The sequence below is a fragment of the Lepus europaeus genome, chromosome 18, assembly GCF_033115175.1.
Source record: "Lepus europaeus isolate LE1 chromosome 18, mLepTim1.pri, whole genome shotgun sequence".
NCBI classification, from domain to species: Eukaryota; Metazoa; Chordata; class Mammalia; order Lagomorpha; family Leporidae; genus Lepus; species Lepus europaeus.
In genome coordinates, this window is record NC_084844.1 from 6,536,805 (window position 1) to 6,561,477 (window position 24,673).

Sequence of the window (24,673 nt, forward strand, 5' to 3'; positions counted from 1 at the left end):
TGGCCTGGAAGAGGGGCAACCGGGACAGGATTGGCGCCCCGAGCAGGACCAGAACCCGGTGTGCCGGCGCCGCAAGGCGGAGGATCAGCCTGCTGAGCCACGGCGCCGGCCGAAGCCTCCTCTTAAGAAGGGCCCCGGGGCCACCAGCTTAGACTCCTGGCAACTGGAGGTTCGCATCAACACCGGGGAGTCCCCCACAGCCTCAGACCTTGGCGTCCACGGGAACCGCCACCCTCTGCGAAGAGAGACACAGGCTTGCGGCTGCTGCCTTGCTGGTGAGGCCCCGCAAACCTGGCTCTCAGGCCCCCTCTGTGAGCAAGCAGGGTAACAGCACCCTGCAGACCCGCTGCTCCTCGTGCGTTCACAGCAGTAGCAGGTGTGTGGGATCACGTCTGAGCATCACCAACCAGATGTGAGTGGTACGGCCTCCGAGGGGGCAGCAGCTGGTCACGCCGAGGCTTCCAACCCTTCCGTTCTCAGATCAGCCAGCACGGGGCGAGGGGGTGGAGGGTCTGAGCCAAGGCTGCACAACACTGTTGGAATGAGAGGGGTCCGGGGCATTAGGGCAGGCAGGCCAGCGTCTCAGATGTTTGCAGAAAATGCCCACAGCTCTTTCAAGGTAGCCGAAATGAGGGTATACAAGAAATGACAAATCTGTGGCGGTTCCTGTGGTTCCCTCAGCAACCGGAGGGGGTGGCCTCCAGGGGCAGGCGGGCCCCAGGCAGAGCCCCAAACATCACAGGCCAGGAAGGTGGAGGTAGCCGAAGGGAAAAAGGCCGAGAGGTGGGGTCACTGAGAGGAGGCAGGAGCAGCCCTGGGGGAGGGGGCGAGGGGCTCCTGGTTCTCCACCACCTCCCAGCCGGAAGAGTCAAGGGGCAAGGCCCCCTCCTGCGGGGAAGCGTAGCCGGTGGCACCAGCACTACAGTCTAGGGGCTCATTTCTTCTAAAATCAGAAGAATCAACTTCTAGATGGAAGAAAATGTTTTTGCTATGGAACGTTATTATCATTTTCTTTATGCTAACACAGTCACAAGGAAGTAAAAAAAAATTTTTTTTTAATGTTGCAGTAATGTCATTTTTTTTTTAAATGTTGGTCCAAGACGCAAAGGTGCCGGGTGTGCAGGGACGTTCCCCGGGGATCTGTGAGTCGGTGCTGGGCCCGGGGGAGAGGAGACCTCGGCGCTCTCCTTTGTGTCTCCTCTACTAAGCTCTCCTCAGATCCCTTACAAGTGAGCTCAGAAGGGGGAAAAAAAAAAAAGAAAAAGAATGCTTGCGCCTTGGCACGGACTCCACTTTCCTGGCCTTGTGTGTGTCCCTGGCCTCCCTTTGTCCCGCTCTCCGGGCCTTTCCAGACTTTGGAAAGCCGGCTGTGAGGAAGGGGAGGCTGGAATCCAGGGGCAGACCGGCCCCAGACCCCCACCCCCGGGTCTCTTCTACTCCGGGAAGGGTGCTGGGGGTTCCCGCCCGTGGGAGAGGCTGGGAAGCCGGTGAGGCCTTTGGGAGACGGGTTTGCAGGCCCAGGCTGGCGAGGGAGCCGAGGGGCTCGGGGCGCGTCCGTCCCCGTGCAGCGCGGCGGCCTGGCAGGCGGCCCTCCGGCGGGTCCCGGGGAGCCGGGCGCCCGCGGCCGTGCAGACGGCTGTGCCGCTGCGGGGCTCGCTCCCAGGCCTGGCGCGGGGCCGCCGCCGCCGCCGCCCCCTCCCGGCGCGCGGGCTGCGCTCCAGTCGCGGCCACGGGGTAGCGCTCGGCCCCCCTCTCCGCGTCTCCGCCTCCGCCGCGCTCGTCCCCGGCTCACGCTGCCCCCGCAGCTCCAGCTCGGCGCAGGCAGGAGCGGCTCTCAGGACGCCGAGCCCGCGGGAAGCGGCGGGCTCGGCGAGCGGCGGCGGCGGCGGCGCGGCTCCTCCAGGCCGACCGTGAGGCGAACGTGGCCGGCTCCGCGCCCCCGGAGCCGCCTGCCGGGCTCTCCGTGCGTCTCGCCGAGAGCGCCGGTCCGGGTGCGGCGGAGGGCAGAGCGGCCGATCTTCATCCTTGGCCGGGCGGGAGGCTCCGCGCCCGGGCGCCGGCGACAGCCGGGGCCGCCCAGCCCAGCAGCCGCCCCCGCCGGCGCGGACATGGGCGCGCGGAGCTGCGCGCCGAGCCGCGGGACCCGCAAAGTTTGCTAGGCGGCTGGGCGCGGAGCCGAGGGCGCGCCTGGCCCCGGCGTCCCCGGAGCGGACAGCGAGCGTCCGGACTCGGCGCGAGGACTGTGCAGCCGAGAGGAGGCGGCTTGGCCCCGCCAGATGTCGCCTGCAAAGTTCGAGAAGAAAACTTCAGCTCCAGGGAGACCCGGCCCGTTATGCTAACTGCGCGCCCCCGCAACTGGCACCTCTGAAGGGACCCCCACACCCTCGTCTGCCGCCGCCGCCGCCGCGCGCGGCTCCGGCTGGGTCCCGGGGGGCCCCGCGCCTGGAACGGCGGTGACCGCGTCTGCCCGGAGGACCCAGCCGGGGGGCGGGGAGGGGGGCGGGGGGCGGGCAACGTGGCCGCGGGAGGAAGTTTCCCGAAGTTGTCCGTTTATTCCGGAGCGTGGCCAGCGCCCCGGCCGGACCGCGGAGGCCGCCCTGCCGGAGAGAAGAAGTGGGAGTTGGGGCGCGGAGGGAGGGAGGCGCCCCGAGTCCGCGAGGGCGGCTGTGCCTTTCTCTTTTGCGCGCCCGACGCCTTCCGGGCGCGCCGCCGGGACCGGACTTGGACAGAAGCGAGGAAGGGGCTGGGGTCGCCAGAGCTGCCCCCCACCCCACCCCCGCGCGCAGCGCACGAGCCCGGAGCTGCGTGGACTCCTGGGACCAAGCCACGGGGTGCCGGACCCCAGCCGGATTATAAAGCAGGGCGGAGGGGACTGGGACCCCGAGGCCCCCTCTCCAGACTGGTCACCATGTGGCGGCTGCTGATCTGGACGCTGCTGGCTCTGCATCGGATCCGCGTGGCCGGAGCCCAAGGTACGGGGCCGAGTCCCGTCGGCTGGGGAGGGGGCTGGAGGGGGGCGGCGGTCTCTGGGACCTCGGGCTTGGCCTCGGCGGAGCCCCCCCCGGGGAGTTTCAAGCCCACCCCACCCTGAGTTTGGGGTCGTTCGGGGTGGGGCAGGCTCTCTGAGACCTGTGGCTTCCGAATGAGCGGGAGACGGGGGTCGTCCTGGTGGGGAGGGGGCGCTCGCTCTCTGCCGCCCGCCGCGGGTGCCCTCCGGCCGGTGTGGGAGGGGCGCTCCGATCCGTGCCTGGCTCCACGGAGCTCCGCAGGCCGGGCTCCCCGCTCCGGGGTCAGTGTCCGCGGGGAAGGGCAAGGCCCCGCCGGGCAGGCGCTGACCGCCCCGGGACTCGGGAGCGGGCCCAGAGGGGTCGTGAGCTGGGTGCCGAGTGGGTCGCGCCGGGCGGGCAGCGCCCGGCTTGGCCACGTACCGGGGTCTGCGCCGGCCTCCGGGGCTGGGGGTGCTTGGAGGCGCGGGCCTGGAGCGGGGTCGCGAGCGCAGTCGTGCGACCCCCCCCCGGGGGGGGGTGCCGGGGGAGGGTCTGCGGCCTCCTCTCCCGCCCCCCCCCCCCGGACGCACCCAGCGCCCCGCCCCTGCCGGCCGCCTCCACAGGTCGCTCGATTGTCTGGGCTGCGGCGGTGGCGCTGGCCGGCGCCGGCCCGGAGCCGCCTCGCGGGCGGGAGGCGGGTGGTCTGCGGCCGGGGGTGTGATGCGCGCGGCCCCCTCCCGGGGCAGATCCCGGGACGTGGCCCGGTCCCCGGGCGCTGGGCGGCGGCTCCGGCTCCTCCTCGCCTTTGGGGTGCGCTGATCGCGACTGCGGAGCCAGCAGAGTCCGAGCGGCGCCTGCTGGAGGAGGAGGGAGCGAGGCCGGCCCTGGAGCTCCGGCGCTGGCCGGCTGGGCTTTCCCTCTTCCCGGCTGGAGAGCGGCCCCCGACCCGCCTCGGGGCGCCGGGTGAGGGTGGGGGGGGGCGGTGGTCTGCAGCCTGGGGGGCCGTGGCGCCTGCGGGGTAAAAGGGACCCCCGAGCGCTCCGCGCGGGGCACTTCCCAGATCAGAGAGATGAAAATGATCAGTTCTCCCCCCGGCAGGGTGGCGGGGAGGGTTTTACGAGGTAATTTACGGAAAAGCACTTAGAAATTCTGTAACGAGCTCCATAAATGTAAGGTAATAAAAGTTATTATTTTTATGGTCATCATAAAATATTCCAGTAGGCGGGGACCTCGGAGGTCGTCTGATTCTAGTAACCATTTGTCAGGTGGGGAAACTGAGGCTCTGAGGCACTCAGTGGCTTGCCCAGGGACGTTCTGTGGTTCCCACCCCCTCCCCACCCAGGCAGGATCAGGCCTGGGACCTCCCAGCTCCTCTGGCTGGCACCAGGACCCACCGGACAGGACAGCCCGTGGGTGGGACCCAGCTTGGCAAGGTCCCCGGAGGACAGTGACCTGGCAAACAGGAGTGAGCTACAGTCTGCCCTGGGCCACCTGCCAGGCAGATTTCTCCAGAGATGCCCACGGCCAGGAGATGAGGGGGGCTGGGGGGCACGCCTGCCTGGACACTTTCGACTTTGTCACTCCCTGACTCCCTCAGGGACGGGTGGCTCCCCTCAGTTCTCTTCAGTCCCGTCAGTCCCTGGGGCACCTGCTGGCCTTTCCTTCGAGGTCATGGTGCCCCTTCTGCCCCCTCCTCCACCTACCCCAGCTCCACACCTGCCCCATCCACCTGGGACCAGGACCCCAGGCTACCTCCTGTCCCCAGCTGCCCCAGGGAGGGCCCGGCCCGTCAGAAGCAGTGATGGTCTCTGTGATGGGTGCACTCCCTGTTGGCATCTGGCCACTGCCTTTTTGAGCATTGGGCTGCCCGGGTCCGTGCCGCTCCGTTTGTGTCCCCCACCTCTGAGCGCCCTTCCTGGCATTTGTCTCCAGGGGTGAGCCTTGCAGGGGAGTGTGGGTACGCAGCCCCTGGGCTTGGGGCGGTGCTGGGTGGGAGTGTTGGAAGGGGTGGGGTTAGGATGAGGTCCCTTCTCTTTGGGGTTAGAGTGTGTCTCCTCAGGTCGGTGGCCTTTGGGGAGCAGCCATGTCCCCTCCTAGCCGGTGAGCCCCGTTCTCCAGGTGTGACGGGCCGGGCAGGTGCACCTCCTCAGTAAGCCCTCACATTGACCGCCGCTGCTCGTTTCATCCGGACTGAGCCGCCTTCTCCCTTCAGGGTCTTCCCTCCGCCGGGTTCACCCAGCTCAGCCTCCCTGTTGTTCTCACAAACCCAGGCATGGTGCACCTCCTCAGTAGGACCTCACATTGACCGCCGCTGCTCGTTTCATCCGGACTGAGCCGCCTTCTCCCTCCAGGTGCTGGGTCTGAGCACCCTCACCTGGTTGTACCGAGGGCTGCCCCTGGCCATCTCCCCCCCCCCCCCAGTAGTCTCCCGAGCCAGGTGGGCCGATGTTGCAAAGAGCATTGCTCCTGGCAGCAGGAGGAAGCAGGGGCTCGTGGTCTGGCTTTGCTGCTCAGCTGGAGAGGCCTCAGTTTCTTCCCCTGTACATTGGGTATATGAGCTCCATGTGACACAGCTGATAGGGAGATCTGGGTTGTGCTGAGGGTGTGGGAGGCCCCAGCGGGTGCCAGGTACGTGGACCGAGGCAGGTGTCGCGATGGTTGTGTCAACACATGAGCCAGGGCACTACGCAGCGTGGTCCCTGCCACCCACCCGGAGACCTTGGATGCCTTTTCCTCACTCAAGTGCTGTCCCCGGCTTCCTTCCACGGCTACAGGACTGTGTCTCAAAGACCGGCCCTGAGCTCTTGGCTCCCAGGCCCCTAGTGCAATGCAGACTCCTGGGCCCCACCTCTGGGTGCTCATTGCAAAGGTCTGGAAGTCAGCATTTTAGCAAACACCTTGCGAGGCTGGCCTCCAGGGCCCTGCAGGCTGGAAGGGGGGGGGGGGGGGCGGCAGCAGCCAAGCAGCCATCTAGAAGGTTCTTTCCAAGGAACCATGCCTGGGTTTGTGAGAACAACAGGGAGGCTGAGCTGGGTGAACCCGGCGGAGGGAAGACCCTGAAGGAGAACTGGAGACCTCGGCTCCAGCGGCTCGTGGAGGGCTCCGAGGGGAGAAAGTTTAGTGCTGGGAGCTAATCACAATAAAAGCCAAACAGCACACGAGGGAGCGGGATGAAAGTTTAATTACATGGTGTGGCTAAGCTGTAATTATTAATTACTGACAGCAAAAAATAACTTATCGATCAGGGCCTCTTGCTAATTACCAGGAGGGCGAATGTCGTGTTTGCCTCGGGCTCCGCCGTCATGAGCCCTGCATGGGAGCCGGCTGGGAGGCGTCCTGCTCGCTCTCCCTTCTCCCATGCCTCCTGGTTTCAGTCGGGGGAGTCTGGAACATTCTAGCAATGGTGTGATGAGTGATAGGGTCGGGCACGACCACTGGCGGCGGGAAGTCCCTCTGCCTGGGAGGAAGCGTCAGGACCCCCACCCAAGAGCCCACATCACAGGGCAGCCTGACACCTGCCTGGAAACCCTTCCTGGCGAGCATTTGCTCAGCAAATATTTATCGACTGCCTCTCCCTTATGTCCTCCGCTGGAAGGCTGGGCAGGGGCCGAGAGCCTCGTCTGATCAGAGAGGGAGGCTGGGCAGGAGGCCAGACCCTCACAGCAGCTCTCTGTTTAAGCAGTGCCTGGTGTGTTCAAGTGCACACTGGAATGCATTTGACTTTGTACCACAGGAGGGAGCAGGGCCAGGGGAACGGGCCCGTCCTCCGGGCTGAGGGCTAGCAGGAGCCTTGCGCTACACTTGGAGGACGCATGGAACATCACCCAGCGCCCTCCCGGCTCCACAAACCCGCACAAGTCCCGCCTGGTCTCTGCAAGCCGGCCCTTTGTGAAGGCGGACTGGCGCTCTCGCAAGACCAGCTGGCTGTGGGTTTTGCTTTGTGCCGATGAAGAGAGGGGTGGTGGTGTGGCTGTGATGGAGGGGGTCCTCCGGTTGGCCTGGACCTCGCCCCCACACACCCCTGCTGACTGGCCCCTCGGGAGTCAGGACCCTGGGTGGGAACTGACAGTGGGTGTCAGTGTGCTGCCTGTGGGATTTCCACCCCGCCCCTCCCCCCGAGCACGTGGCTGCCGCCGGCCCTGGATTTGCCTACGGCGGTGGGAATTAGTCATCGTAATGCGGGGCCTTGGGATGCCAATAGCAACAAATGGGCCAGCGGTGGCTGCCGGCAGCGGCCACCGCCTGTGATGGAAAGGAAACAAGCCCGTTGCTGAGACATCCCGTCCTCCCACCCCTGCCGTCCACGTGCCGGGCACAGGCAGGGCCCGTGAGCAGTGCGGAGCCAGGGACTGTCTGGAGCTGCCCGGGGTCCTGGGGTGCCAGGCAGGCAGGCAGGGGAGCTGCAGAGCCTGCGTCATCAGGCTCCCGGGGCTGGGTGTCTGGAGCGGCCGGGTGACGTCCCCCACCTGGCTTCCATCCTCCCCTGGGCGATGCCGCTCTGAGCCTCTGTTTTCTCATCTGTAGAATGGGGAAATCGAGTTTGGGATGAGTGTTAGCTGTCACGTGGGGTTGTTCTGGATGATGAAGTGGGAGGGCCCAGATCCCTCGAAACACGTTCTTAATGTTAAGTGCGCCCCTGTCCTAACCACTGCTCTTCCCGTCCCCTCACACAAGCCACCACCTCCATGGCCTCCTGGTCATGTCATCCCCATGACAGCACCTCTGTGTTCCTGGAGCCCGCCATGTACACCCTGGGGCGGGACACTCCTGCCACTCCCTCCCACGGCTGTGTCCGCCCCACTCTGTGTCCGCCCCACTCTGTGTGCCCACGGCTGCTGCTCTCTGCCTCTCGTCACTGTGGTCTTCCCAACCGCACGTGGATTTCAGATTTTCCACCCTGGGATCTTCTCTCTGTCGTTCACCTGCATCTTCTCCCTGCCCACCCTAGAACTCATGTCGGCGGGGGAGAGGAGGGGCGCGGTTCTGCTTCTGGGTGAGTTCACGGCTGGGTGCATCACAGCCATTGTCTGCGTCCATTGCCCCGTGACTCCAGCACGTGGGCAGACTGGCGCTCAACAAGGATAAAGACCCCCAGGTTCTGCAGCCGGGCGGTCAGGGAGTCGGGATTCGGACCCTGGTCCGTGATCTGCCCTCTTCCTGTTGTCCCAAGCCACCCTGCCCTCCACAGCCTCCGTCACCATCTTCCCAGCGAGCCAGGACCTCCCCACCACCACCAGAGATGTCCCACAGTGGTATTGCACCGAGACCCGGGGAGACCAGAGAAGGCTGCAGAGTTTGGATCTCCCCATCTCCCTCCCCCCAGCTCTCTCCTCCTGTGCCTTGTCCCCTCCCTGGGGTTGGGGTGTCCTCAGGCTCTTTGAGGGACCTCCTTCAGGTCACTCAGGCATTCCTGGCTGGTTTGCGGCTGACCAAGCCGCACAGGAGACTTCTAACTGGAATGCAGTGCGGGCTGGGGGAGGCACTGGGAGGCACTGTGCGATGCCACGTGGGAAGCTGGTAGCAACGCAGGACCCAAGAGCAGAAAGTGCAGTTTGCCGTCACTTGGGTTGATGTTATAGTGTTATTTGCCGTAGCTTCCTGGGCAGACTGGTGACCGTCCAGGGCCTGCCAGAGCCAGGACCCTAGAAACTTCCGCCTGGGCCCCTCTCTCCAGATACCAACCAGGGAGGCAGTTGTTGGGGTGCCCAGATCTGGGCAGTGGGCACCCGTACTCCTGGGTCGTCACCACGAACGGCAGTGCCTGCCCGTGAACTGTCAGCACCAGACGGTGACAGTGGAGGGCACAGGGAGACAGCACAGCGTCCAGGGACCCTGAAGCACAGACGACTCCCCGGGTTCCCGCCCTACCTGCCGTTCGCTGCTTCGATGAGTTCCATAGCCTCTCTGTGCCTTGGTCTGAGTATCTGCAAAGTGGGGGTAACAGCGGGACTTCATGGGGTCGTGGCCGGGTCCCGTGAGATGGGCTTAGAACAGTGCTTAGTGTGTAGTAAACTCTGTGTGGGTGCTTGTCACGTCACTGTTCCGTCTTGGAGTCAGTGAAGCAAGGTCAGCTTTGGGTGGCAGGCGCTCTGGGCTCAAAGGTCTTTGCAGCCTTTGTCTTTCCCAGATCTGCCAGTGGCTCCTTAGCTTCTTCCGTTAGGGATTGATTTGTTTGGTGGAGATGGTCTCCATCGCCAGCTTCAAATGCGTATCTGCCACAGAGAGCCCGAGTGGTAAGCTATTACCGGCTGTTTGGACCCGAAGGTGAGTGTGTTCACTGGAGCCTTTTGTGAAACCTCAAATTGACGTGGGGTGGCTTCCACGGATGTCCCATCTGCTCTCCGCTCCGGCCCGTGTAGGAGGTTGGCCAGGAAGCATTAGCTTTGTGGATAAGGTTGTTATTGTTGGAGTCGGAGCTGTTAAGTAACGTGCCAAGGTCATTTGACTCCCAAGATCCGATGGACGCGGGCCAGCCGTGTCCCAGACCAGGGCTCTCAAGTTGGCCAAGATGTCCACCCTCAGGAGCCCCTCGGCCACACGGCCCCAGGGGATCAGGAGTCGTGTTGTCTGGTGTGACCGCAGGTGTCTGGCCCTGCTTGGGCGGGCACAGGACAGAGGCCGGTGAGGGCTTCTCCTCTCTCCAAGGGGACTCGGAGCCCCCTCCTGACGTCACCCGTCTGCTTGCCCACGGGTCTGGATGGTGGGACCTGCCCTGTGACTCCCCGGCTCACAGGCCCTCTGTGGCCTCTGCAGAGCTGTGGTGTCCATGGCGTGGCCCCACCTGCTGTTGCGGTGTCGCCTCCTCCTGCCCCCTCCACCGGGCTCCCCCCAGAAGACCATCGGCACTCTTCCCTCTGTTTCTCCCCTCCACGGACCCAGATGCCTCCCATCTCCCCAGCGTGAAGCCGTCCTGGCCACCTGAGATATGGCCTCCGAACGCCCCACACTCAGACTGCTGCAGGTGCACACGTTCCACTGGCACCGTGACCTTGTTGATTGTGAATGACCTTTTAATGTGCATGTGTGACTGATTGCTTTAATTATAAACCCCTCAAGTTCAGGCAGTAACCCTCCATCAACAAGGGTGGAGGTATTAGGTATCAACGATTTTTCCCAGTTAATTAGCGAACTCTTTAAAGGGGCGGTGTTAAAATTGGAGCGAAGGGAACCCGTGCAGGCCTCAGGACCACCACTGCGAGTCTCCCGGGGTCCCCCTGGGCCAGGCTTTTAGCCCATGTGGCTGAAAGTTCACTGTGAAAAGCTGGGGGCATAAATACTGCTTTTTCAGACTCGTCCACGCCGGCGCTAATGGTGGAGCGGAGCAGACACGTGCCCTGGGGGATCTGGCCGTGCCGCTTGAAGCTGCCTGCTCTCTGCGTGACCTTTTCCTTTTTAAGATTTTATTTTTTAAATACGTGGACATTTACATGCTCTTCCATAGTCTGTGTGAATTCGATTTTAACACACAGAGTGAAGTTGGAAAGCAAATGGATCCGGCAAGAAGGTGTGGCGTGTCTGCCCCCAGGCTTCTTAGACCCCCGTGGGAGGATGCGTGAAAACCTGGGGTCACATGATCTGTGGGAGTCTCAGATGCTTCACGCACACACACATCCACACACACATGTGCACACACGCGCACACACATTCCAGTCATCTGTGGTTGAATGTTTTCTGTAATGTTTCATTCGTATACCTGTCTTTAAAGCAGTTGTACTCCAGCTGTATCCCCACCACCGCAGCTATCGGCCGTGACTGGTCTGTAGGGTGATGCCTTCCAGGGTAGGGAGGTGAGGCTCCCGTCCCCAGGCGACCCTGCATGGCTGTGTCCCCGTTAGAGGAGGGCCTGTCTCCTGGGCCCTCCCAGGAACCCGCTCCCTCCTAATTTGGGCAACCCTGTCACCACCACACCGAAGGAGACATGTTTCTCGAAGACTCCAAGCAGACGCTGCTGAAGGTGCAGACTCCTTGATCCTTGATCAAGGGTGTTGGGGTCCCAGGTGACCACGTCCACGGCACAGGGCCTTTCTCCGGGGTCCCAGGTGACCTCGTCCACGGCACAGGGCCTTTCTCCGGGGTCCCAGGTGACCACGTCCACGGCACAGGGCCTTTCTCCGGGGTCCCAGGTGACCTCGTCCACGGCACAGGGCCTTTCTCCAGTTAGGAGCCCTCCAGAAGAGCTGAGGGTGTTTATCAGCCAATTTGCCATTTTGGTAACGAAAGATGAATGGCAGCTAACTCTTGGAGAAAGGGCTCCAGTTTTAGAGGTTCAAGTCCAGGATCGGGCAGCCCCAATGGCTTGGCCTCTGTGAGGGTGGAGTGCGTGGTGAGCCGGGGGGGGGGGGGGGGGGGGAGGGAGACGGAGAGAGAGAAAGTGGGTTCAGTTGGGGCTTCTGTAACTCTGGCGAGCACCGCCTTCCAAGGGCACGCCCCCAGTGGCCGGTCCGCCCGCCCCACCTCCTGAACACTGTGATTGGGTTACGGGCCACTGACTTAAGATGCCCGGCAGGAATTTGGGAGCCAGATCCTATTGAAACGCTGGTCCCAAGGGCGTTAGCCAAGGACCCTTCCTCAGTGTAGTGGCAGGTGTCCCTGTAGCAGCCCCAGGCACCTTGCGCTGCCCGGGCTCTGCCGTGCGTTCCTGAGTGGGTTCAGTCTCCTCCTCCCAGAGGCTCTTGTGCTGTAGGACCCGGACCCCAGGGCCTCCATCCGGCCCCAGGCTCCCGCTGGGCAGCCAGCCTGCCCTTGCCCTGTGGTTTCTCTCCCACGGGCCAGACTCAAGGATTCGAAACCCAGAATGGAGGAGATGCTTCTGCCCTGAGACGGGGCCTTCAGATTGTGTCTTGTTATTCAGCCAGCCCGGGAGTCCCCTCCCCAGGGTGAGGATGGGGGGTTTAGCACACGCGCTGGCTTTGGACAGCTCTGGCCTGTGCAGCCTGGTGACCTTTGACCTTCCCATTTGGCATCCCTCCTCCCCGCCCCGGTGCAGAGTCCACAGGCAGGCAGTGGGTTGGCAAGCAGGCGTCTCGGGGCCCAGAGCTGCCAAGCAGGGCCGAGGGGAGCTCCTCATTAGCTCCGCTCCAAGCTCATTATCAGTGTGCGCATCACTGGGTGAAAAATGGTTGTCGTCAGGACAGTAATAAATACGCGGCTGTCAGCGTTGACGTGATTGCACTAATGAAGAGAGATCAGCCACGGGAGGCGAGCTGCTCCTGGACGTGGCTTCGGGTGGCTGGAGAGCTCTGTCCACTGCCCCAGGGCCCCCGGGCGAAGGGGAAGGCGGGTGCTGGCATTGAACCCCTTTCCCCAAGGCCACGGTGGACGAGGAACCTACGAGGTGTTGGAGACCCTCAGGAGAAGGGAGGGCAGTTCAGCCCGGGCCCTGGGCAGAGCCAGACGGGACCAGCCTGGTGGACAGTGTGGCTTTTGATGGCCCAGCATCCCTTGTGAGCCCTGGTTCCAGAGCAGGAAGGCGTGGGGACGAACACAAGGCCCATTGTCTGCACCCCCTGGCCTGCACCCTGCCCGCTATGTTAGAACTTATTGTGTCTCCAGGAACTTGGAATGCCCGGCCTCGGGCGTGAGGAGGAGGCCTTGGGCTCCACCTTCTGCCTCTGCTGGGGAGAGCTCCAGGGGCCCTGGGGCCTTGGCCGCTGGCCTGAGTGAAGTGGAGCCAAGACACATGTCCTGGGGCTTACGGGTGGGCAGGCGGAGAAGACTCAGGTTCCTTGTAGTGCCGGGCCTTGGGGGTTCCTGGGGGCTGGAGGACGGTGGGATGGAAGGGGTGAGAGGGGTCTCAGGAACCACTTTCTTGGAGCCCAGGCGTAGCCCACCAGCTATGGAGGTGAGAGGGTGGCTGGGAGCAGTGGGTCTCACACTTGAGCTGACATTGGCGTCTCCTGATGGCTTGTTAGAATGCACCTGCCTGGAAACCCTCTCATACACATGTACATGTGTGCACACACACACACACAGACCATCTCTCTCGCTCACACACACACACACACAGAGACCATCTCTCTCTCTCACACACACACAAACATGGAGACCATCTCTCACACATATACACACACACAGAGGCCATCTTGCACACACATACACACAGATGGAGTCCATCTCTCTCATACACACACACAGATCATCTCTCTCTCACGTACACACACACACACACACGGAAACCATTTCTCTCTCGCTCACACACACACAGACCATCTTTCTCTCACATACACACACGGAGACGGAGACCACCTCTCTCTCTCTCTCTCACACACACACACACAAACACACACACACAGACCATCTCTCTCTCTCACACACACACAAACATGGAGACCATCTCTCACACATATACACACACACAGAGACCATCTCTCACACACATACACACACACGGAGACCACCTCTCTCTCTCTCTCTCTCTCTCTCACACACACACACAGACCATCTCTCTCTCACACACACACGGAGACCACCTCTCTCTCTCTCTCTCTCTCACTCACACACACACAAACACACACACAGACCATCTCTCTCTCTTTCTCACACACACACACAGACCATCTCTCTCTCTCTCTCACACACACACGGAGACCACCTCTCTCTCTCTCTCTCACACACACACACACACACACACACACACCATCTCTCTCTCACACACACACGGAGACCACCTCTCTCTCTCTCTCTCACACACACACGGAGACCACCTCTCTCTCTCTCTCTCTCTCTCACACACACACACACACAGAGACCACCTCTCTCTCTCTCTCTCTCTCTCTCTCACACACACACACACACAAACACACACACAGACCATCTCTCTCTCTCACACACACACACACAGACCATCTCTCTCTCACACACACACGGAGACCACCTCTCTCTCTCTCTCTCTCTCACACACACACACACACACAATGCTTTTGAAGCTGAGGGTCTGGAATGGGGCCTGGGAATGTGCATTTCTGACAGGTTCCCAGGTTTTGCTGCTGCTCTCTTGGGGACCCCACTTTGAGGCCTGGCATATGGGTTTGAAGGAAGGGGCTTCCCCTTGTGGCCCGAGTAGGGTGTCACGGTGGTAGCTGAGCTGAAGGCGTCTGTGCTGGTGCGCCCTGTGTCTGTCTGTCCTGTAGAGACTGGCAGGCTGGAGGGAGGTGGGCCCTGTGTCTGTCTGTCCTGCAGAGACTGGCAGGCTGGAGGGAGGTGGGCCCTGTGTCTGTCTGTCCTATAGAGACTGGCAGGCTGGAGGGAGGTGGGCCCTGTGTCTGTCCTATAGAGACTGGCAGGCTGGAGGGAGGTGGGCCCTGTGTCTGTCCTATAGAGACTGGCAGGCTGGAGGGAGGTGGGCCCTGTGTCTGTCTGTCCTGTAGAGACTGGCAGGCTGGAGGGAGGTGGGCCCTGTGTCTGTCTGTCCTATAGAGACTGGCAGGCTGGAGGGAGGTGGGCCCTGTGTCTGTCTGTCCTATAGAGACTGGCAGGCTGGAGGGAGGTGGGCCCTGTGTCTGTCTGTCCTGTAGAGACTGGCAGGCTGGAGGGAGGTGGGCCCTGTGTCTGTCTGTCCTGTAGAGACTGGCAGGCTGGAGGGAGGTGGGCCCTGTGTCTGTCCTGTAGAGACTGGCAGGCTGGAGGGAGGTGGGCCCTGTGTCTGTCTGTCCTGTAGAGACTGGCAGGCTGGAGGGAGGTGGGCCCTGTGTCTGTCTGTCCTGTAGAGACTGGCAGGCTGGAGGGAGGTGGGCCCTGTGTCTGTCTGTCCTGTAGAGACTGGCAGGCTGGAGGGAGGTGGGCCCTGTGTCTGTCTGTCCTGTAGAGACTGGCAGGCTGGAGGGAGGTGGGCCCTGTGTCTGTCTGTCCTGTAGAGACTGGCAGGCTGGAGGGAGGTGGGCCCTGTGTCTGTCTGTCCTGTAGAGACTGGCAGGCTGGAGGGAGGTGGGCCCTGTGTCTGTCCTGTAGAGACTGGCAGGCTGGAGGGAGGTGGGCCCTGTGTCTGTCTGTCCTGTAGAGACTGGCAGGCTGGAGGGAGGTGGGCCCTGTGTCTGTCTGTCCTATAGAGACTGGCAGGCTGGAGGGCGGTCACGTAGGACGGTGTGCGCGTTACCAAGTGCAGGTGGGGACCCAGTGCACCAGAGGGTGGCCCGAGAACGCTGCCTGCAGAAGGCTTCATAGTGAAGCTGATGCTTCCCCAGGGGGCACTGGGGCTTGGTGCTCATCCTTGCAGTGTGTGGGGCAGGTGTGGGCAGCAGGTGCGCACCTAGCAGCATTCAATGTCTAATTGTACTTGGCCCCAGGGACCTTGCCCCATCTCACAGAGGCCTGGCACCAGGAGAGAAGTGTGGCCAATTTGTCCAGCTACACCCCGGTGTGATGAGCAGGTGCACCTGGGCTTTGCTCACTTCCCTGACCCCTCCTCTGCCCCCAGCGGCAGTAGGTGTGCTGGAACTCAGTCTCTGAGGCCAGATTGCACAGGGCCCCTCATTACCAGAGGAGGGGATGGGACTGAGGGAGGGAGTGAGGTGTCCCAAGGCACAGAGCTCGGGAGCCTGGGTTGTAGGCCCCGCCCCTACTGGTGCTGGCCAAGGTGTTCTCATTGGCTAGAAAGCAACCTGTGGCAGGCCTGAGGTTGCTATGCCTCCCTTTTCCAGGCTGCATACTCCGTGTGGGCATCTGAGCTGGGAGGATGGTCAGATCAGCAGGATGGGGAGTGGCAGGGCTACAAGGCACGGGGAGCAGGGAGCCTCAGAAACCAGCAGGAGGCCAGAGCATCCAGGCACGGGCAGTCCAGCCCTTGGGCACAGCTGCCAGCCTTTGGCTGGCGGAGGAGGCGGGCCGGGGAGCAGCTGCCGGGCTGTGGAGGAGCCGACTCGCAGCATGTAGAGGGATGTCAGCCTGCGGTTGCCAGTGCAGTGTGTCCTTACTGCCCTGAGTTCCAAGTGACTCCCAGAGCTCGGGGACGGGCTAGAAGCTCCAAGCTCTGCCCATGGTCTCGTGTGCCCAGGGCCAAGAGCCAGGAGGCACAGGGGAGTTTGAGTTGAGTGGGAGGCTGCCAGGGAACTTCCTCCCACCAGAGAAGGGGGACGGGATGTGAGGAGTAGCCATTGGCGCAGCTTCAGGGGCCGGCCCCGGGCGCCTCCTTCCTGCCTCCCTGTTCACCAGTGAGCCCCGGATGTTAACACCCACCCCTCTCCAGGGAGACCCTGGGCACACAGGAGGAGGCAGCTGAGTGGATGAAATGCGGCGACAGTCGCTGTTGGACTGCTCCCGCTGGCTGGGCTCTGTCCATCTGCCTCCCCCCACCCCGTAACCTGTGTTTAAATCTGCTACCGGCCCCGGGCGTCTGGATGAGACCGCCCCAGGCACCAAGGAAATGGGGCAGCAGAGCGAGTTTATCTGGGCTGATTTTGTGACGATGCCCTGAGGTCCCGTGTCCCCTGCCAGCCCGGACCTCTACTAGCGGGGCCGTGCCCAGTACCGTGGTTCTCAACTCCTAGGTAAATCCGAAACCCTTGAATGTGCACACCATGGACCAGGACCCTGGGGCTGAGACACCCCCCCCTCCACAAAGCTCCCCATTCCTGACCTCTGAGAATATGCTGGGCCCGAGGAAGCCCAGCTGCCCGTCCTGCCCAGGCTTCGCATTCCTCCCCCAGCCCTGCCTGGTGCCAGCACCTGTCTCCAGGGGGACGGCGGTCCCAGAGGAATGAATGCCAGCTCTGAGCCCGGCATCAGGCTTGAGTAACGAGGGGCTGTGGCGAGATAGGGGTAAGGGGCCGCCCCTCCGAGTTGGGACTTCCGGACCAGGCCCAAACTCCTCAATTAAGTCGTCCTGGCTTTTCCCTTGTCCTTTGACCAATCCCAGAAGCAAAGGGAGAGCTTGGCTCAGGTCGCAGGGCACCCTGGAGACAGGCTGGCACAGCTGAGCCCTCAGGGATTGGGTGGTGTTGGGGTAGAGGTTTCCCTAGAGAGTTCGGGGCCCTGGGGACAGCTGGCCCTGTCCTCCCCCGCCAGCCTCCCCACCTGTGCCCACACACCGGGGAGGCCATGCCCATCTGCTGTCCAGGTGTCACTTTCCCAGCCCGCTCACGTCCTCTTTCCTCGCTCCTGTCTCTGCTAGAGTTTTCCAGTGCTCCGGGCAGCGGCCGCCCTGGAGGTGTGGGCCTGCACCAGCCTGCCCCACAAACCCAGCTCTGTGTGGCTTAGCCCTGCTGCTCACTCCCATGCCACGGGAGCCGCTCTGAAACAGGGGCTGGCCCTGGTACGTTCCCCAACCCTGGCAGCCCCAGAGATGTAATTTGCAGGTTCCAGTGCAAGATGAGACGTGGGTCTCTCATTAGAAAAATTGTTACGTCTCTCAAGCCCGTGTCTGGGAAGCATTACCCCGAGGGGAGGCCCTTGTGAGTGTTGAGCAGCTGTGGGTGCACAGGTCGCAGGCCCGGGACGCCTGCCCTGCCGGCTCTCCGCAGGCCTGTTTCCTGCTTTGTCAAGCGGAGCTTCCAGCCCTCTGAGAGCCCTGGGCTTTGCCCCCTCCCCTGGTGCTGGACTCCAAGGCAGCGGCCCTCTTGTCTCAGGGCCCAGGGGTAAGACAAGAATGAGAGAAGGGCCGGCGCTGCGGCTCACTAGGCTAATCCTCTGCCTTGCGGCGTCGGCACACCGGGTTCTAGTCCCGGTCGGGGCACCGGATTCTGTCCCGGTTGCCCCTCTTCCAGGCCAGCTCTCTGCTGTGGCCAGGGAGTGCAGTGGAGGATGGCCCAAGTGCTTGGGTCCTGCACCCCATGGGAGACCAGAATAAGCACCTGGCTCCTACCATTGGATCAGCACGGTGCGCTGGTCGCAGCGGCCATTGGAGAGTGAACCAACGGCAAAGGAAGACCTTTCTCTCTGTCTCTCTCTCTCTCTCACTGTCCACTCTGCCTGTCAAAAATAAATAAATAAATAAAAAATAAAAAAAGAATGAGAGAAGATGGCTAACAAAACCTAGAGACTTCTCCAGCTCAGACCAGGAGCTCATCTTGACCTTGACCGTGGCAGGCTGGGGAGCGGAGGGGCAGAGCTGGGATTCAACATCTCGGGTGCCTGCCCGGTCCTGCCTGGTATGTGCTGCCGTCTTTGCCTCTGGCTCCTTATCTCATGGAAGCCCGTGCACAGCATGCCACGGGCTTTGAGGCCAGAACACAGCCTGCCTGGAGGGCTGGCCCTGCTGCTCACACGCAGTGAGACCTCGGCAAGATAGGGAACCTCTCCCAGCCTCCATTGCCTCATCTGCAGAATGGGCCAACCATGTACACTGCCCAGAAAGGCTGGATCCTCCGCGCCTGCTTCCCTCCGGGCCTGGGCCGACTCTGAGGAAGACCCCGCGGGGCTGGGTGCAGCCGCCTGCTGTGGCACTGCCTGGGGCTCCAGGCACACAGCAGGTGCTTAGTGAAGACCCCTGCTTAATCCAGGGTCTGGGGAGGCAACAGGTCCTTGAGGGACTGAGGGCCCCTCTCGTACTGGCAGCATCAGCTCCACTCAGCGTTGGCTGGGAGTGCAGAATCCCGTGCCCCAGCCTGGCCCTGGTGAGTTGGCGGCTGCAGGTTAAGCGCCCCAGGTGATGGGTGCTCAGTGGTATTGGGGGTGCGGGGGAGCACTGGGGTTCTGCTGCTGCCGGAGCTGTCTTTAGATTCGAGAGGAGAGACCCTTCTTACCCAGGAGCCTCCGGTTCGGTCTGCGTTCCTGGGGGTGCAGGGGGCCGGCCTCACACTGCTTTTTGAGTCCCAGTTCTCCGCGCTCCCCTGCCCCTGCCCCAGCAGTGAAGGCCCTTGGGAGGGAACCCAGAGCCTGAGCCCACCCACCCAGTCCTCCTCCTGGCCAGGCAGCCCAGCGGCCGGCTGTCCATCTGCAGTGCTGTCTGCGAGACAGGAAGGACACATGGAAAGGAATCGCCCCCACCAATAAACTCAGCGGCGCCTCCTCCAGGGGACAGCGCGGGAGAGCTCCGAGGGAGCTCCTCACTTATTTAAGGGGGTCCTGTACACAGTGTGGCTCTGTAACTCCCAGGAAAGCACAGGGTGGCCCAGGCCGGCTCACATGCAGGAGGGAGCTGGAAGTCGGCGGTCCACGGCCAGTGCTGTGAGCTGACCCTTTGGGAGTCAGAGGCCCGGCATCAGGCAAGATCAGGCACCAGCATTGTCCCCTTGCTGCACTGACCGAGCCGAGGGAACTGAATTGGGTTAGGGTACAGCCTCCTCCCTCACCCCAGGGCCCGAGGCAGAGTCAGGAGTCCCTGTTCCTCCCTATTGATGGGGCCTCAAGCAGTTATAGGCAGAACTGTGGGGGTGGAGGGAGCTAGGACCCAGGAGCCAGACTGCCTCTGTGGCCCTGGGCAAGTGGCTTACCCTCTCCGAGCCTCAGTTTCCCTGCCTGTAAATTGGGGATGACAGCACTCACGCTGGGACATTTAGCCAAGTTATTTGGAAGAGCCCTTCGAAGAGCTTCTGGCAAGTAGCGAGCGATACAGAAATAGGCGTTAATAAGTGAAAATAAAATGAGAAGCTGTGTTCAGACGGGGAAGAGATGGCTCCCGGCTGGGGAAGCAGGAAGGACTTAGAGGAAGACGGGACCTTGGAGGAACGGGGCCTGTGGAGCTCCATGGGGCTTGAAGGTGGAGATGCGGGCGTGGGAAGAGGATTTGGGCAGAGCTGTGGGACAGCCAAGGCCTGCAGACGGACTGTCAATCAAGTGCAGGACAGGTGAGGTGAGAGGTCAGGCCCTGCCAGCTCTCCAGGGCAGGTGGTGGAGGCCCTTGGATTCCAAGCTGGGGGCTTTGGCGTCCAGGGCCCCATCCCGGCTGTTATCACATGCGTGCCCGCTCTCGTGCAGCCGCTGGGGGTCAGCCTCCCTGATTGCCTCTTGTCTTGAGAACGGGTCGCATTTCCAGCTTCCTTGTGTGCGGCGTAGTTTTGCGTGTGTTCTGGACATTGTGATGTATTCTGTAGCACTTGCCATAGCCCTGCCCATGCAGGCTCCGGGCCATCCTAGGTCTGGGAGATGCCTTAAGTGGCTGCTTCCCCGGGAGTCCTTGTCCCTTGATAGGACCTTGCAAGGCAGGGGGAGAGCTGGTCACCTCCCCTTCGCAAGTCACTGCCACCCTCCCTGGGGTGGGGGTGGGGGGAGGTGATGAGTGGCTTTGGGTCTCAGCACCAGTGCCTCTCTCCCTCCCTACCCAGAACTGTGGGCAGGAAGAGAGAAAAGACTCAGAACTGTCACTTCCTTCTTGATCCCAGCCCTGAGAACTGTCACTTCCTTCCCTGATCCCAGCCCTGACAACAACCCCAATTTCTGGAACGCAGAAAGGTCAAGCTGTGGGTGAAGAGAGCTGCCCGGAGGAGGGAGCAGAGACCCCTGCATGGGCTTGGGGGGTCAGCCTGAAATGCACAGAGAGACCTGAGGCAGGGTGGTTCCTGACGTGTCGCTACCTTTCCTGCTCCTCTTGGGCTGACCGCTCTGTTCAGCAGAGGAGTGGGCATCAGCTCATAGCTAAGCCGGAGTGAACTGGGGAGCACCTTCTGAAGTTTGGAAACCTGGACATGGGGTGGTGGGAGGCCGACACCAGCAAGCGGGTGGATTGCTGTGTGGGTCTGTGCCACAGGTGGATTGTTGTGTGGGTTCTGTGGCTGAGACACTTGCTGTGTGGGTCTGTGCCACGCCCCTCCTCGTGGTCCTGTGGCTGACACACACAGACCTGGTTCTGGAGAGGAGACCCGGCAGACTTTGTCCCTTGGTCACTGGGTTCTGTGTGTCCAGACCCGAGCGTCTTTGTGTTGGTTTTCCCTGGGGTTGGCCGGCCACCTTGGATCTGTGCATTCGTGCCCTTCATCCCTTTTGGGGAAATATCTATTATTTCTGCAGTTCCTCTCAGCTCCCTCCGTTCTCCTCCTCGGGTCTCACTAGCAGGGTCTTGGCATCCCCGGCTCCTCCGGTTTCGGTCTCTGCTCTCTGGTTTTCAGGTTGGATGCTTTTGTAGATGTTCTCAAGGTCGTTATTTCCATTATTATCTCCGCTCTTTTGTTAAGCCTATCCCAGGAAATTTTAGGCTTCACATATTTTGCTTTTGCAGCTCTAGACTCTCCCTGCACATTGTCCGTAGCTCAGCGCAGACCTCCTGCCTCCTTGTTCCCCGTGAGCACGCTGTCACTTCCCAAGGGCGGTTGTGTGGCTCCAGTTCTTTTCAGTTCTTGTTAGACTGATGTCTTTTACCTTGAGGATGGCCCCGTTTTCCTGGCTCTTTGCATGAAGGAATTTTGAGCGAATTCTGAGCACTGAGATGTGCTGTGGAGAATCTGGATTCTGTTGTCTTTCTTCAAAGAGCATTGATGTTATTTTGGCTTTCGTGGGAGTGAGCGTCGTGGGTTCACTCTTGTCGATCAGTAGCCCAAATCTCAGCTCAGTTCTGTACCTCCTCAGCTGGGTCCCTGGCACACGTGGTTCGAGGGTCCGACCGAGGGGCACGCGTTGTGGCACAGCAGGTGACGCCCCCACTGTGACACAGCATCCACACCAGAGCCCTGGTTCCTGAGTCCCGGCTGCTCCACTTCCCATCCAGCTCCCTGCTGATGGCCTGGGAAAGCAGCAGACGTTGGCCCAAGTGCCTGGGGCCCTGTACCCATGTGGGAGACCCAGATGGAGATCTGGGCTGCTGGCTTTGGCCTGGCCAAGGCCCAGCTGCTGCAGCATTTGAGTGAGTGAACCAGCAGATGGGAGTTGGCTCGCTCTCTCTGTCTCTCTCTTCCTCTCCCACCCTCCCTTCCTCTCTGCTCTTCCTGCTCTGCCATTCAAATACATAAATTTTTTTTTTAAAAATTTGCGGAAGGATCAGAGAGTTGGGCAATGTCTGGTTGTTGAATTTAGGGTCCCCTCTATGGCTTTCTCCTCCCAGGACTCAACCTTATTTTCTGCTGGACAAGGCTGCTCTGAATTCTACATGGTGAATTTTCTATATCTTTTCGATTTTTTTAAAAAGTTGAAGTAAAACTCACCTAACATAGAATTAAGCACTTTTTAAACTATCTGCCAGGCAAGAGATGGAGGGAGAGATACTGACGGCTAGAAAGAGCCCCCGTCTGCTGGCTCCCTCCCAGAATGTCCGCAGTGACCACAGCTGGATCAGGCCAAAGCCCAGAGCTGGGAACTCCATCCAGGTCTCCCACGTGAGTGGCAGGGACCCAAGTGCCTGAGCTGTCACCTGCTGCCTCCCAGGGTCAGAAGTAGCTGGTAGCTGGGATCTGGAATGGAGCTGGAACTCAAACCCTCTACTCCTGTGTGGGACGTGGTGTCTTAAGTGCACGCCCAAATGCCCACCCCCAAATTAACCATTTGAAAATGAACAATTTAGGCCGGCGCCGTGGCTCAACAGGCTAATCCTCCGCCTTGCGGCGCCGGCACACCGGGTTCTAGTCCCGGTCGGGGCACCGATCCTGTCCCGGTTGCCCCTCTTCCAGGCCAGCTCTCTGCTGTGGCCAGGGAGTGCAGTGGAGGATGGCCCAAGTGCTTGGGTCCTGCACCCGCATGGGAGACCAGGAGAAGCATCTGGCTCCTGCCATCGGAACAGCGCGGTACGCCGGCCACAGCGCGCTACCGCGGCGGCCATTGGAGGGTGAACCAACGGCAAAGGGAAGACCTTTCTCTCTGTCTTTCACTGTCCACTCTGCCTGTCAAAAAAAAAAAAAAAAAAGAAAAGAAAATGAACAATTTAGCCACATTTTGCAGATGCTCGGTGTTGTGAAGCCACCCCTTTGCTGTTAAGTTTCAAAGCAGTTTGTTCCCCCAAAAGGAAGCCCCTATCCTCTGCTCCCGTGTTTCCAGCGTCAGGCAACCACGGTCTGTGGCGTCACCTGCTGGGCACGTTTCACGTAGGTGGACGTGCACCTGTGTGTCTGGCGTACTTCCCTGAGCGTGGTGTTTCTGAGGTCCATGCATGCTGCAGCACGTAGTAGGGCTCCATTTCGTGTATCTACCCTGGTTTGTTTCTCCATTTTTTTTTTATTTCCTTAAAGATTTATTTATTTTAAATGAAAGAGTTACACACAGAGAGAAGGATAGGCAGAGGGGGGTGGAGAGAGAGAGAGAGAGAGAGAAAGAGAATTCTTCCATTTGCTGGTTCACTCCCCAAATGGCTGCACGCCTGGAGCTGCGTCGATCTGAAGCCAGGAGCCAGGAGCTTCTTCCAGGTCTCCCACGCAGGTGCAGGGGCTCAAGGACTTGGGCCATCTTCTACTGCTGTCCCACGCCATAGCAAAGAGCTGGATTGGAAGAGGAGCAGCCGGGACTCGAACCGGCGCCCATATGGGATGCCGGCACTGCAGGCGGCAGCCTTACCCGCTATGCCACAGTGCCGGCCCCTCTTTAGTTATTTTTAATGGAATTGGCTGTTGGCACTTTTTTTCTGTTGTTCGTGGTGCTGCTGTGTGTACATGTACTGTGTGGGTACCTGTTCTCAATTCTTTTGGGTGTATACTTGAGAGTGGAATTGTTGAGTCGCATGGTAATCCCACGATTAACGTCTTGTGGTACCAAAATCAGTTTTCAACCGTCGTGAACCATTTCACATCCTCACCGGTACCATACAAAGCGTCCATTTCTTCACACCAACGTTTGTTTTCCATGTGTTTAATTATAGCTTTCCTGTGGGCGTGAAGTAGCACCTCATTATGCTTTTGATTTGTATTTCCCTAATGACTAACAAGGTTTATATCATCCTTATTAAAATATATATAAAGGTTTATTTGAAACACAGAGCAACCTGGGGTGGGGTTGGGGGAGGGGAGACAGAGAGACCTCCTGTGGACTGGCTCACTCCCAAAATGCCTGCAATAGCCAGGTGGGCCGAAGCCAGGAGCCAGGAGCCAGGAACTCCACGGGGGTCTCCCACGTGGATGGCAGGGCACCAAGCACTCAGGCCATCCCCCGCTGCCTTCCCAGGCACGTTGGCAGGGAGCTGAATCGGATGTGGACCAGCCAGGACTCCAGCAGGTGCTCCTGTGTCCCGAGCGGCAACTTAGCCGGCTGCACGCCGGTGCCGGCCCTGCGCACCTTTCTATGTGCTTGTGGACGGCTTGTATGTCTGCCCTGGAGCAATTCCTAGTCAAACCCTTGGTCCCCTGAGTAGTTGTGGTGTTTGTTTGTGCTATGTTGAGTCGTAAGGTCTTTTGTACATTCTGGGGACCAGAGCCTGGTCGCATGTTGACTGGAGAATCTTTGCTCCCGTCTACGTTGCCTTTCCGTTTTCTTGGTAATGCCTTTGATGCACAGGAGTTTTTAATGTGGATGGAGTCCAGCTTTTGGCTGGACAGAGGTGGGGGCCTCGTGGAGTCAGAACTCGGGTTCTGCTTAGCAAACTGCCATCGCCCCTACTTTCAGGTGAGGAACCCTGTTTACTGGTTCAGGCTCTCGCCTGTGGGCCTTGGGTTAGATCAGCCAGGGCTCTGTCCCTCCCTGTGCCCACACTGGGCGGGGCCGCCTGGCCTGGCTCCTTGGCCCCATGGGCTGCCTCTCTAACTCACCCTCCAGCCTCCTGCGGGGCAGGCAGAGCTCGCTGTCCCTCGTCCTGCTTGGTTGAAGCCATCCCCACTGCAGTGTTTTCTCCAAACAGGGTTGCTTGCTGGTTTAGCCTTGCCCCGTCCCAGAGACAGGGGGATGGATGAGATGACTTCCCGTGAGGT

General features: G+C 60.9%; 1 protein-coding gene across 2 annotated transcripts in view; it reads left to right on the forward strand.

Annotated features, from left to right (window-relative positions):
- The first annotated feature begins 2,543 nt into the window (after positions 1 to 2,543).
- SDK2 (sidekick cell adhesion molecule 2) overlaps positions 2,544 to 24,673 on the forward strand; it is a 244,342-nt gene continuing 222,212 nt past the window's right edge. For both annotated transcript variants that reach the window (XM_062216721.1, XM_062216722.1), the window contains exon 1: positions 2,544 to 2,972. In XM_062216721.1, coding sequence (XP_062072705.1) covers positions 2,909 to 2,972 — 64 coding nt within the window. In that variant the 5' untranslated portion in view covers positions 2,544 to 2,908. The remainder of the gene's footprint in view (positions 2,973 to 24,673) is intronic.